The 12,581-nt window shown below is 48.4% G+C and overlaps 1 protein-coding gene across 2 annotated transcripts in view; it reads left to right on the plus strand.

Annotated features, from left to right (window-relative positions):
- Positions 1-426: 426 nt before the first annotated feature.
- SLC12A3 (solute carrier family 12 member 3) overlaps positions 427-12,581 on the plus strand; it is a 67,470-nt gene continuing 55,315 nt past the window's right edge. The window contains exons 1-4 of one of the 2 annotated variants that reach the window (XM_084812094.1): positions 427-729; positions 8,446-8,592; positions 9,986-10,061; positions 11,155-11,250. In XM_084812094.1, coding sequence (XP_084668220.1) covers positions 427-729; positions 8,446-8,592; positions 9,986-10,061; positions 11,155-11,250 — 622 coding nt within the window. Of the gene's footprint in view, positions 730-8,445; positions 8,593-9,985; positions 10,062-11,154; positions 11,251-12,581 lie in introns of those variants that run through there. The other variant, XM_084812095.1, reaches the window with a different exon arrangement.

Raw genomic sequence — 12,581 nt, forward strand, 5'->3', positions numbered from 1 at the left:
CTATATTTTGTCTCCTTCGCAGCAAGGACACATTGCCTATTTCTGTCTTACCTAACCCAGATGTAAAGGAAACGGAATGTACCCAAACAGAATGAATCAGAGACATTGTCCCCGTTCCAGCCTCCCAGAAATGTTGCCTTTTCAGCTGATATGTCCTTAGGACTTAATACAAAACCTGTTATCATACACTTGATCTAGAACTGGAGTCGCTGAGCTACTATTCAGATATTCCTCCAGGCTATTCTTTTCAACAGCCAGTTCGGGATGGTTCAAGCCAATTAGTTTCCTCCTGTTAGGAGTCGGGTTTTTCCGGTTTCATGGGGTATAAAGTTTCCGTGCCTCCCGCAGCTTCCATTACGTGCCCCCAAATCCACACCGTAGGCCTTACCTGCGATCTGAGTTGAGATAAACAGAGGAGGCAATGACATGGCCGAACTGCAGGTGAGAGAACGAACCGTGGATCCGGCGCACTCCAACGGCAGGTTCACCATCAGCACCCTGATCAGCACGGAGGACAATGGCAGGAGTCACTATGGCCAGACCGATACGGCAGCGTACGACACCGCGCAAGCCAGCCATCTCACCCACAACAGCACTTTCTACATGCGGACCTTTGGGTACAACACCATCGATGTCGTGCCCACCTATGAAAACTACGCCAACACGAGGCCCTGCAGCGAAGCCAAGAAGATAAGACCTACTCTGGCTGATCTTCACTCCTTCCTCAAGGTAAATGCCAGCCATGCCGTCCTCCAATGCCATGGCTTCCAAATTGTGCGGTACACACAGTGACTAAGGGAGGTGTGACCTGGTAGGAAGGTTCAGGATTTCGTTTCGGCTTGGTTTTGACAAGGAGTTACCCAAATCGGCCAGTTCCTTCATATTCAGGACAGAAAGAACTTGAGATGTTAACAATGTGTATGTGGGAGGAAGCAAAACTGACAGACTCATCCATCCAGGCCCAGGGCTTTGAGTGCTTAGCTTTTCGAGATCTGGGTTTGAATCCCTGTGTATCCAGCCATGTTAGTGCTGAATTAGGCTCGCCACCTCTTTTCTCTCTCTCTCTTTTGCAGGGTCCTCATCTTTCACAGCTGCCTGGCAGGCAGGTGCAACACAGCCCAATCCGTGCTGGGAATAGCTATACCTATTGAATTTGGCCAGTGCAGATGATTGAACATTTAGTTTCATTTCAGTTCTGATGCGAGTTTACCAACCTTTGCAAATTCCTTCATATTCTGGATGGAAAGAACTTGAGATTTAAAAAATTCAAATGCAGGAGAAAGCGAAACTGATGGATTCACCCATTCCTAGTGATCTTCCCCTTAAATGCCATTGTGCGATGAGCAAGGAGAAAAACTGTTGGCTCTTGCCCCATATTCTTTCTCAGCAATGGAAACAAAAGTTGCTGTTTGTGCCCTTTTGCTGATTGGCAATGTGTTGCTTGGCGGTAGAGTATTTACCGGTATTTTCCTAGCCTGGATGATTTTTTCTCTGGGACTTTAACACCTTGGCTTTCTTTCTTCAGCTTTGTCCCACGAGCCCAAAATGGAAGTGAACAACCCTAGCATTGCATTTCAAAAATGCAATTTCCTTGCATTTCAAAAATGCATGTAGGGAAGTGGAATGAAAATTACCCCAGATTTGTGCCTTGTGACATCAGGATTGAGCATGAGAGGCATGATGTGTGGAAACAACTTTGCAAGTTATCCATCCCATAGTTGAATCTGACCATGCATTCACTTGAGAGAAGGGCTATCAGGGGCCAGTTCCAAAATCTGTTTGCAAGTCCGTATCTTTTTGCTTGGGCATGAGGAATGACAAGAAAGAAAAGAATGCCTCTGAGCATGTGCAGGGAGCTTTCCCTCCCCACTGAGAGACCACAGTCAGCCCATTGTTTCATGAGAGCCACTGTGGTGTAGTGGGTAGAGTGCTGGGCTGGGGCTCAGGAGACCCCGGTTCTAGCCCCCACTCGCCCATGGAGTTCACTGGGTGACTTTGGGTAAGTTATGGATTCTCAGCCTAACCTACCTCACAGGGTTGTTGTGAGCATAAAATGGAGAGGAGGAGAACTGTGTAAGTCACCTTGGGTTCCTCGCAAGAGGAAAAAAGGCGGGATATAAATGTAATAAATAAAACGGCTGGTCTTCTGGAGAGTACAGTGAATGCACCAAATCCAGCCTGGAGGCAGGCACTGAGGATCACCAGAACACTTGCCTCTCATTAAACCAAAGGGCCATCACTTGCCATCTCTTTCTCACCGTAGAAAACACAGGCAAACGAAGCCACTTTTGTATGCCTTCCTTGGGCAGGGAGATGAAGAGCCGACCTCCCTCAATTCATCCCCGAGAGTCTACCAACTGTACGCTTCTCTGCTTGGATCTGGGGCAGAACAGAGCAATTCTGCATTATTTATCATATGTCTCCTGCTTGTCTGACATTCTTCCCTTCAAGAACATAAAGCAGGGATGGAGAACCTGCCACCCACCAAAGGTTGTTGGACTACAAGTCCCATTATTCTTGACCATTGGCCATGTTGGCTTGGGCTGATGGGCGTGGGAGAACAGCCATATCTGGCCGGCCGGAGGTTCCCCACCCCTGACTAAAAGCTGAGACACTGGGCACAGATGTGCTCAACACAGATACACGGCATCAGTTAGGCGTGTAGAAATCACGGCTTTCCACGCCGTGTTTGCTAGCAGCAACGGGGGCTGAATCTACACACAGCAGTTTTACTGTTATCATACTGCAATGATAACTAGGTGCACATGACACCAATGGGCACCAATAGTTATCACTACAGTATGATAACGGTAAAACTGCCAGGTGTAGAAAGAGAGAGCCCTGACAGTTTTGAAGGGAGAGCCGAGGTTTATACCAGGGGAGCAGAACCTCTTTCAGGCCCAGGGCCAAATTCAATTGCAGAGAAACTCTTGGGGACTGCATTGCAGTAGTGGGTGGGGTCAAAGACAAAGGGGGCGGGGCCACACACACACACACAGAGCATATTTTAGCTTAAAGCTCTTGTGGCCACTAATCCAGCTTTAAGAGAGACATTCCAACCTTTTAGAATGGGGAGAAAACTGATCAAAATCCAGGAAACCACTAAACAATTGGTGGTTGGGGAAAAGGGTGCGCTGATTTTCTGGGGAACTCTGGAGGTCCGGATTGAAACCCTTGGAGGGCCAAATTTGGCCCCCGAGCCTGAGGCTCTTCACCCCTGGTTTATGAACACGTGCACCCTTCACAGCTAGCATGTACACATAGTGTGGACTGGTGCAGCTTGTACCACGGTACAAAAGGCCTCATGAAAAGTAAACCGAAGGCTTAGACTAGGGGCTGGACCCCTTTCAGCCCAAGGGCTGAATTCCATTGCAGAGAAGCTCCCGAGGGGGGGGTGCGTTCCAGCAGTGGGCGGGGCCGAAGGCAAAAGGGGGCAGGCTAAAAACACCAGCATAATGTAACTTAAAGCCCTCATTGCCAGTAATGAAGCCTTAGGAGAGGTTGGATCAGGACCGCAGATGAGCCGGATTTGGCCCACAGGCCTAAGGTTCAGGTCCCTTGGCTTACACTGACCTACCTCTCAGGGTCATTGTAAGGGCAAGGCACAGAGAGGTTGAAAAGCTATTTATTTATTACATTTATATCCCACCCTTTTTCCTCCTTAAGGAACCCAAGGCAGCGACGTACATAATCTTCCTCCCCTCCCTTTTAGCCTCACAACAACAACCGTGTGAGGTAGGTTGGGCTGAGAGTCTGAGACTGGCCCAAAGTCACCCAGGGAAATTCCATGACCGAGTGGGGACCAGAACCTGGATCTCCCGACTCCCAGTCCAACACTCCAACCACTGTACCACACTGGCTCTCACTTTCACCTCAGTCCAGAAAAGGAGCTCTAGCACAGAAATACAAAAGCTTCCACATGGCGAAAACATGCTGCATCAGGCACAAGGGCTTCCGGAGAGTGGGTGATCTCTAGCCGCATTGTATTGCTTTCTATGGGAGAGTGCTAGAATGCACATCCTTATCCAGTGGAAGCTGGTGGCTCTGATGTCAGGGGGGCGGTGAATCCGCTCCGGGTTTCAGTCAGAACCAGTCAGAATTCTAAAGGAGCTCTCCAAGATGCTCCTTTAGATGCTTTGCACCTTGGATTACTCCTTTAGAGTTCTGACTGGTTCTGACTGAAACCCGGAGCAGGTTTACCGCCCCACTGACATCAGAGCCACCAGCCTCCGCTGCCCTTCTCCACATTATACACAACTGGCCACGCATAGATACAATTTTAACATGCAACTGGAGCTGAATTAGGGGCAAAATTGCCTATTAGCAATGCTATATAAAGGGCTAATAATTGCTTGTGCCCATGAAGAAATTACACATGATTATCAAGAGAAGAGAGCAGATGGGTGCCATTTGTACTTTGAACAAGAAACTCAAAAGAAGTTATGTCAGCTAATCAAATCGATGCTCACACAGTTGCTATGTCTGAGAGCCAAAGTACACATTGCACCAATCCCATAGTGTGTAGCTGAGGTTTCTCTTTTTCTCTTTTCTCTTTTTTACTTTATTGTAAGCTTGCACAGCCCCAATTTGGATTGGGACCACCACGTCCCAGATGGGAAGATTAAACCTTCTCCCCCACTGTTTGGTTCCTAGAATCCCCCGCCACACACACACAGAGGGGTTTAACAAAGAAAAAAAGTCTCCGCAGTGTGTGTGTGTGGGGGGAGTTGGGGAAGCACACGGTGGGTGGGTGGGTGGGAGGTTTACTCCTTCCCTCCTGGAGCATGGTGGTTCCAAGCAGAATCAGGGCCACATGTGCTTACACTAGAGTAAAAAACAAAACAAAACCCAAGCCTCAGCTGCAAACTACACAGCTGGCATAACACGTCACTTGGATCTTAAAACCAACAGGCTCAAGCATAGGGGTGTATGGATTTTGTCCAAACTGTTCCATCTGTGTTTCACGGATGGTCAGCCATCTGTTGTTCTGTCATCTGCTCATTGACAGAATCAGATTATTTTTTAGGGACATGCGAGAATGTTGTTCCACCCATACTAATGCGCATTAGCACTGATGTGCGTTACTGCAAGTGCGCATTCGCGCAGATCCCCCACAAAAGTAAAAAAAAAGATCCACAGGCCCGCAGAATCCATGTGACAAGGAAAAAGCCGGTCTGCCGCAGAATGCGCAGGTCACACTCATAGAAGTCTGAGCACCTTTGAATCCATTGTGGATTTTTCTGACATCCCTCTCAAGTGTTTTGCCTGGGGCTGGGGGGAGGGGGGCTCCAAGGCCATCTGCTCCAGGCTCCTGCAAAGCAAGGACCCCACCCCTGCTTCAGCTCCGGTCTGTATTATTAGCCCCTGCCCCACGTTGCTTGAAAGCCCCACATATGCAGGCAGGGTCCCCAGCATGACATGTGCCCGAGGCCCCATACATTCTCTGTTGTGGTTCAGTCGTTCAGTCGTGTCCGACTCTTCGTGACCCCATGGACCATAGCACGCCAGGCCTTCCTGTCCTGCGCTCTCTCCCGGAGCGTGCTCAAGTCCATATTCATTGCATCGGTGATGCTATCTAGCCTTCTCATCCTCTGCCGTCCCCGTCTCCTTTTGCCTTCAGTCTTTCCCAGCATCAGGGTCTTTTCCAGGGAGTTTTCTCTTCACAATAAATTCTCTAGGCAATGCTGAATTTGCTCCATACTGAACCAAGCTTTTTTCTTTTTGTTTTGTTGCAGAATTGGGGGGGTGGGGGTGGCAAAGAATACCATGGCAGCTGGAGGAACGGTAAAAGACAGTGTGCGTTTAGCTGGGGAAACCGTGGGACAGATGGAGAACAGGGGATACCAGATCTACCTCTGAACCACAGAGCCATTTTTAGAGACTTGCCTGTGCATTTCCAAATCCAGTATATGTCAGAATTGGGGAGAAAAGGCGATTCAACCCAAAATTAATGAAATTGGCCCAGTATTTGAGGAGAAACTGTTCTATGAAATGTATTGGGGGTTTTTTTAAACTTACTTCCTATATTTATATGGCTGTCCATATAATTTTTTAATGTTTTTATTGGTTTGCTATGTTTTTATTCAATAATGGTTTTTATTTTCTGAACTTTTTATAAACTCCCTTGGGTGGTTTCAGAAAGGTGGTACAGAAATGCAATAAATGAATATCAACATAATTATCTGAGCAGCTTACAAAATCAAGAATATAACAGAATATTTATATATAATAGCATGATTTAAAACAACAACCAGATACAGTAAAATGTAGTCTTTAAAATGTTCCTTTCTAGCAGCAGAAAAATGGCACCAGTTAGCAGTTCAGATCTGAACTGTTTTCAAAACAGTTAAAAGGCCTGGAGTGCCACCACTGAGAAGGCCCACCACTAATAGACAGGTCCCTCACTTCACTTGGCAGGGTCACACAGAGCAGGGCCTCTGAAGATCTTAAGGTCCAGGTAGGTATACACAGAACCCGGAGATCTTTCAGGTAACCTGGTCACAAGCTGTTTGAGGGCTTTAAACCTAGCCCATTAAACTGGGCCTGAACACAGCCTGAGAACCAGCCCAGCTAATACACCTCTGGCATAATGGACCTGAAACATTCAGCCCCAGTTAGCAACTTGTGGCCTCCTCCCAACTTTGTTACTGTGAACCATTTTGCACCGATTCTTCAGCGGTGGGAGTAAGTCCCATCAAACTCAATGTTGCTTTCTTCTGATTAGACATGCATAGGATATCTCTGTAAATCTCAGATTCTGCCCCCCCCCAATACAGCATGGAACACCTTTCAGCTCTTTGACTTTGCTTCCAAATGAAACATTTTTGCCTTTGTTTTTTGTAAGACATTATTACAATGGGGAGGGTGACGTTCAACATAAAGAAGGTTTTTCCTAGTAGTTCAGGTTTAAAAACAGGGTTGAATGGAACAGCACACTGTGGCTTTATATATTTAGCAGGCCAGCTTCAGTCCCTTTGGAGGAGTATTTAGGAACATTCGGAGCTGCCTCATACCGAGTCAAACCCTTGGTCCATCTAGTCCAGTTTTGTCAACGCTGCCTGGCAGTGGCTGTCCAGGGTTTCAGGCAGGAATCCTTTCTAGTCCTACCTGGAGCTCTGGAGATTGAACCTGGGCCCAAAGCAGCTGTTTTACCCCTGAGCTGTGGCCCCTCCCAAGAAGGAAAACCTGCAGCACCTGTTGCTATGCCCAGGCAGTCTCCCACCCAACTACTAACCAGGCTTGTCCCTGCTTAGCTTCCAAGATCAGATGAGATCAGGTGTGTTCAGGGTAGTATATGGCCTTAGACACAATAAATGACCTAACCCTCTTAAATAAAGTGAGATGCTGGAGAAATAATCTGCCCATTCTTGACTGGGGGGGGGGGCATTTGCTGCTCTGTCTCAGGCACCAGGACTCCTTGGGCCGTTCCTGCCCAGTAGGATCCATTGATGATGCCTCCCCGAGGCTCCCCATTAAAAAAAATATTGAGACTGGTGCTCTAAGCACATGATTTCCCCCAGTGCTTCAGACTGCAGGGGTCCCTAGGTTTTTGGGTCAGTGGGCCCAAAATTTTGGAATTTTGAGAGTGTCATGGGCACTCTCGCAAAATGGCTGCCATGGCAGGTGGGGCTTGCCCATTCAGAAAATGGCTGCCAGGGTGAGCATGGCCAGTCACAAAACACTCATCTCCTCGAAGGCAAACTGGCGAGACTAAAAGAAAAGCCACTTGCCCAAGAACCTACGTCCAGAGGTGGAGGATGAGCTCCAAAATACAAAACCACCCTCATTTGAACCCAAATAAAGATGGCACTGGAGGGCGATCTTTCGCTTTACAGCATGGCAGCCTCCAAGTTTTAAAAAATGTAACTAAAAAGTTTGATGAAATAAAATAAAGGGCAGGAAGGGCAGGGAACCTGGCAGGCACCAAGAAAGAGTACGTGGGCCCATTGGTGCCCACGGGTGTCACATCGGAGACCCCAGCTCCAGAGGGTTGCTACTTGAGCAGCATTGTGGGAAATTTAAATGGTGGCTAGACCAGATGCCCAGCACTGCTCAGGATGCTGCTGCCCACTTCCACAAGGTAACCCTGCCAGGATCCACCAATGGAGAAGGAGGCCCACCAGCGGGCACTTTGTCCAGGACACCTGCACACCCCCCACACCCCAAGCCAGGATCCAGCCCTCTTCTGGGCCTGCTGTACAAAGCAACCAGTTCATGTCACAGCCTCTTCGGACTATGGACATGGCCAGGTAATAGTCACTACACTGTCCATGATGCTCCTATGTAGCCACTGCCCCAAGCAACCCAGTTCTTATGACTCCTGCATTGTCCTTTCTAGATAGGACAGGGAGCTCTGAAGCTCAAACATTTTTTCATCCAGTTTCTTGTCCTGCCTTCCTTCCCCATCTGCAATCTGATTTCTGTTGTGTGCGTGTGTTTTTCCAGCAAGAAAGTAGCCATTGTCACTCACCGAGGTATGAACCCCACAGAAGCAGCAGCTTTTCTGAAGGAGGGACTGAAGAAGATGCTGGCGAGGGGGATGAAAAGCCCCCAGGAGAGCCGGTTCGTTTTGGATGGGTGAAGGGTGTGATGGTAAGTAGCACTTATGAGCTGTTCTACACAAAGCTTTTATTCTACCTTTGTGATTGCTCACTCACGGTAGTCTGCAGGTCCTTGACATGACGTCATCATCCTCCAGGGCCTCTCCCACTCTTTGCAGCCATTTCCCCAGCTTTTTTTTAGATTGAGGAAAGTCTGGTATTATTTAGGAATGGCGGAATGAGACTTCCGTGTAATTACACAATTCCACTGTACCACAGTGCCATCTAGTGGTTGTGTAATGAAACATATGGAAAGGCAGAGAAAGAAAAACTTGGGTAAAGGACCTAATCTTAATCCCTGGAAGCAGGGAAGCAGAAGCCTCATGTAAAGGTGCAGGTTAAAAGCCTCATGTAGAAAAGCCCTATGAACCATGTAAAAAGAAGCAGAGTACACTGACATACAAGATAAAGTAGGCCTGTGGTGTTATGGTGGCCATTTCTTAATTGCCAAAAAAGGAGACAAAAGACAATTGTGATTTGCAAAAATGTTGCATATGCCGATACATACATTTAGATGCAAGTTTAGAAATAATTGTTACAATTCAGGGCGCAATCCTATGCACGTTGAGGCAGAAATAAGTCCTACAACCCCCAGCATTCCCCAGCCAGAATAGCTGGCTCAGCAATGCTGGGAATTGTAAGACTTATTTCTGTCTCAACATGCATAGGATTGCGCCCTTAAATAGAAAAACAACACATCTCACCATAGTGGGGAAGACGTGACCAGTGTGACTTTCTCAGTCTGCTGTCCAGGTGTTAACTGTTGATGAGCAACAGTTCTTACTGTTCTTTATCCTTAAACCAGAATTGGAGAGGACAGCCTTTCAAATAAAGGACTGTCCTCTGTGAAAGAGGACACATGGCCACCCTAGTGTGTGTGTGTTTCAGTGACAACGAAACTTGGAGTGTGGGCCCTGAATAAATGATGCTGGTGGAATTTAGCGCTCCTATGGTATAAAAATGTAGGTGAAAGATCCCCCCCAGTCTGTGCTTACTTCATACTCCAATTAGCATTTGGACCAGGGTGCACTGGGAGGGAGGATTAAACCTTCCCCACCCACCCCTTTGCTTCCTGAAATTCTCCCCCCCCCCTCCGGCGAGGGGATTAAAAAAGAGAAAGTTCTCTACTGACTACAGTGAAGGCTTTCTCTCTCTCTTTTTAATCCCCATGCATTGGGGGGCTGGGGGTGGAATTCCCCCAGTTCACCATGGGCGGGGGAATAAACCATCCAATTGGTGCAAATTCTTGAGTTTTAGAACATTCGATCAGATGCCTGCTGAATCAGTCCCAGTATCTGTTTCCCCTCACTGTCCTGGAAATTCTGCATGTCGACATGCTTCATTGATCCTTCCCAGTTACCCACTGCTGCTCCACTCCTTCCTAGATTCGTTGCATGCTTAATATCTGGGGTGTCATCCTGTACCTGCGGCTGCCTTGGATCACTGCACAAGCAGGAATAGGTAAGGAGTGCTGTCGAAAACCACGCTTGCTTGAGATATCCATCCTGTGCAGAGCTGTACAGTGAAGTCGGTTTCACTTTTCTGTGTTCAGAGAATAAGCTCTCCAGAAGACACATGGCTGGAGGGCGGAATTACTCTGATGCCAAGGTGGGCAATGTGTGACCCACAGGCTGCATGCACCCCCCACCCCTGCCACCATCCCTGCCCCCCACCACTGACCCCCAATTAAGTAAAAATACATCATTTAAAGGCATCCGTAGTGGTCATGGTGTGCCAAAATGGCCAAAATCAGCTTGCAAACAAGATAATTTCGACCCTTTGGGCATTCCATAGTCACTTGTTGTTTATTCGTTCAGTCGCCTCCGACTCTTCGTGACTTCATGGACCAGCCCACGCCAGAGCTTCCTGTCGGCCATCGCCACCCCCAGCTCCCCCAAGGTCGAGTCCGTCACCTCCAGAATATCATCCATCCACCTTGCCTTTGGTCGGCCCCTCTTCCTTTTGCCTTCCACTTCCCTAGCATCAGCATCTTCTCCAGGGTATCCTGTCTTCTCATGATGTGGCCAAAGTACTTCAGTTTTGCCTTTAATATCATCCCTCAAGTGAGCAGTCTGGCTTTCTTTCCTGGAGTATGGACTGGTTTGATCTTCCAAGGCACTCTCAGAATTTTCCTCCAGCGCCACAGTTCAAAAGCATCTATCTTCCTTCGCTCAGCCTTCCTTATGGTCCAGCTCTTGCAGCCATAGGTTACTACGGATCCCATTTTTAAAAAAAATCCCGGTACCTGCAGGGGGAGACAGCCTGGAAAGTGGGGGCCTGGGGTGTGTGTGAAAATGGCCTCCAGCCCTCTCACAGTTGCACCCCCCTCCCACTACGGACACGTCTTTCCCCTGAGACTCCCGCTAGCTCTATTCTGCTGGAGGGCAGGCTACTGTTGTTCCAGTACAACTGGCCCAGACTACTATATTTTTATCCAAATACACAAGAGCACTATGTGATGCCCCCTGGACCCCCTCTCCACAAAGTCCCCCCCCATCTTAACATCGAGTTAGGCCCTATTCAGTATAATCCAAATGACCACTTTTCTCCGCAGCGCTGACTTGGGTGATCATACTGATGTCTGTTACAGTGACCACCATCACCGGGTTGTCCATTTCAGCCATCTCCACCAACGGCAAAGTCAAATCAGGTAGTTAAATGGCAAATGGCAGTTAAATCGGGTAGTTAAATGGCAAATGGTAGTTAAATCGGGTAGTTAAATGGCAAAGGGAAATCAGGTAGTGCTTTAAACATAAAAATTGGCAAGATGGTCTGGGTTGTGTGTAGGGTGTTCAGGTGTCCTACTTTACAGGGGACAGTCCTCTCTTTGGAGGTGTCCCTTGTTTAAAGGTGTCCTCTTGAGGTTGCCAATTCAGGTTAGTACCTGCATGGACAGGAGACTGAGCGGGCACACACATCACCTGGTCACAGTCTTTCCTCCTACGGTGAAATGCCTTGTCTTTCTATTTAAATTATAGTTACAATTTCTACATTTGCATTTGTACAGATGAATTAGTAGGGTTGTGCACCACTTCAGCTTGAAGCCTGGACGAGCCAAAGCGGGCCACTTAAGGCCACTTTTTGAGGTGGGGAAGAGGGGGCACGAAGTGGCCCGCAGCAGGTCGGGTCGCTCCAAAGCTTTCGGTGCACTTTGAAGCGAACCGGAAGCCCACCAGTGCCGCTGCCGCCCAGCCCCCAGCTCCTTACCTGGGCCCTCGGGACATGCACTGGCAGTCATCTTCTTGATCCAGGGAGTCACCATTTTTAAAATGGCAACTCCTTGTATTTCCGGAAGTAGATCCCGCACAAATGGCAGCTGTCAGGCATGCAACATTAATCTAGTGTATTTGACGGCCACCATTTGCACAGGATCTATTTCTGGAAATACGGAGAGTCGCCGTGGCAGCTCCCTGGAAGAGGAAGACTCTGGAGGCCAAAGTGGGTCGGGGGGGGGGAAGATTGGCCCGAAGTGGATTGGGCCTGCCTCGGAAGCCCTGAAGCGGCCTCCAAGGTGGATTGGGGGGTCCCTGCACAGTCCTATACATTAGCACAAGCAGATGTTATGCAAATTGGTGTCCTCATTTGTCCACTCTTTTTGGTAATGCATCTCCCCTTGGCATACAAGGCCACCCTAGGTGTATGCATGTGTGTGTGTGTGTGTGTGTGTGTGTGTGACTGTATCCTCACCATATAGATCAAGGTCATTGTGGGTTTTTAAATTATTATCATCAGTGGAGGCTGGTGGCTCCAGTGTCAGTGGGGTGGTCAATCTGCTCCGGGTGTCAGCAGAAGCGGTCAGAACTCTGAAGGAGCTCTCCAAGGTGCCTCCATGGGGGCCGGGACACACACAGAATGATCACCCACTAAAGTTTCAGAAAGCCTAGGCCTTGTCCTTTGAGGACCTTCCCTTCCTGTGCACCACTGGTACCCTGCCCTCAAAGCTGCCTGCATTGCTCCCTGAAAAAACAGTTGAGGTTGATG

The sequence above is a fragment of the Heloderma suspectum genome, chromosome 8 (assembly GCF_057233095.1).
Source record: "Heloderma suspectum isolate Gila_16-S chromosome 8, 16-S_ref, whole genome shotgun sequence".
NCBI classification, from domain to species: Eukaryota; Metazoa; Chordata; class Lepidosauria; order Squamata; family Helodermatidae; genus Heloderma; species Heloderma suspectum.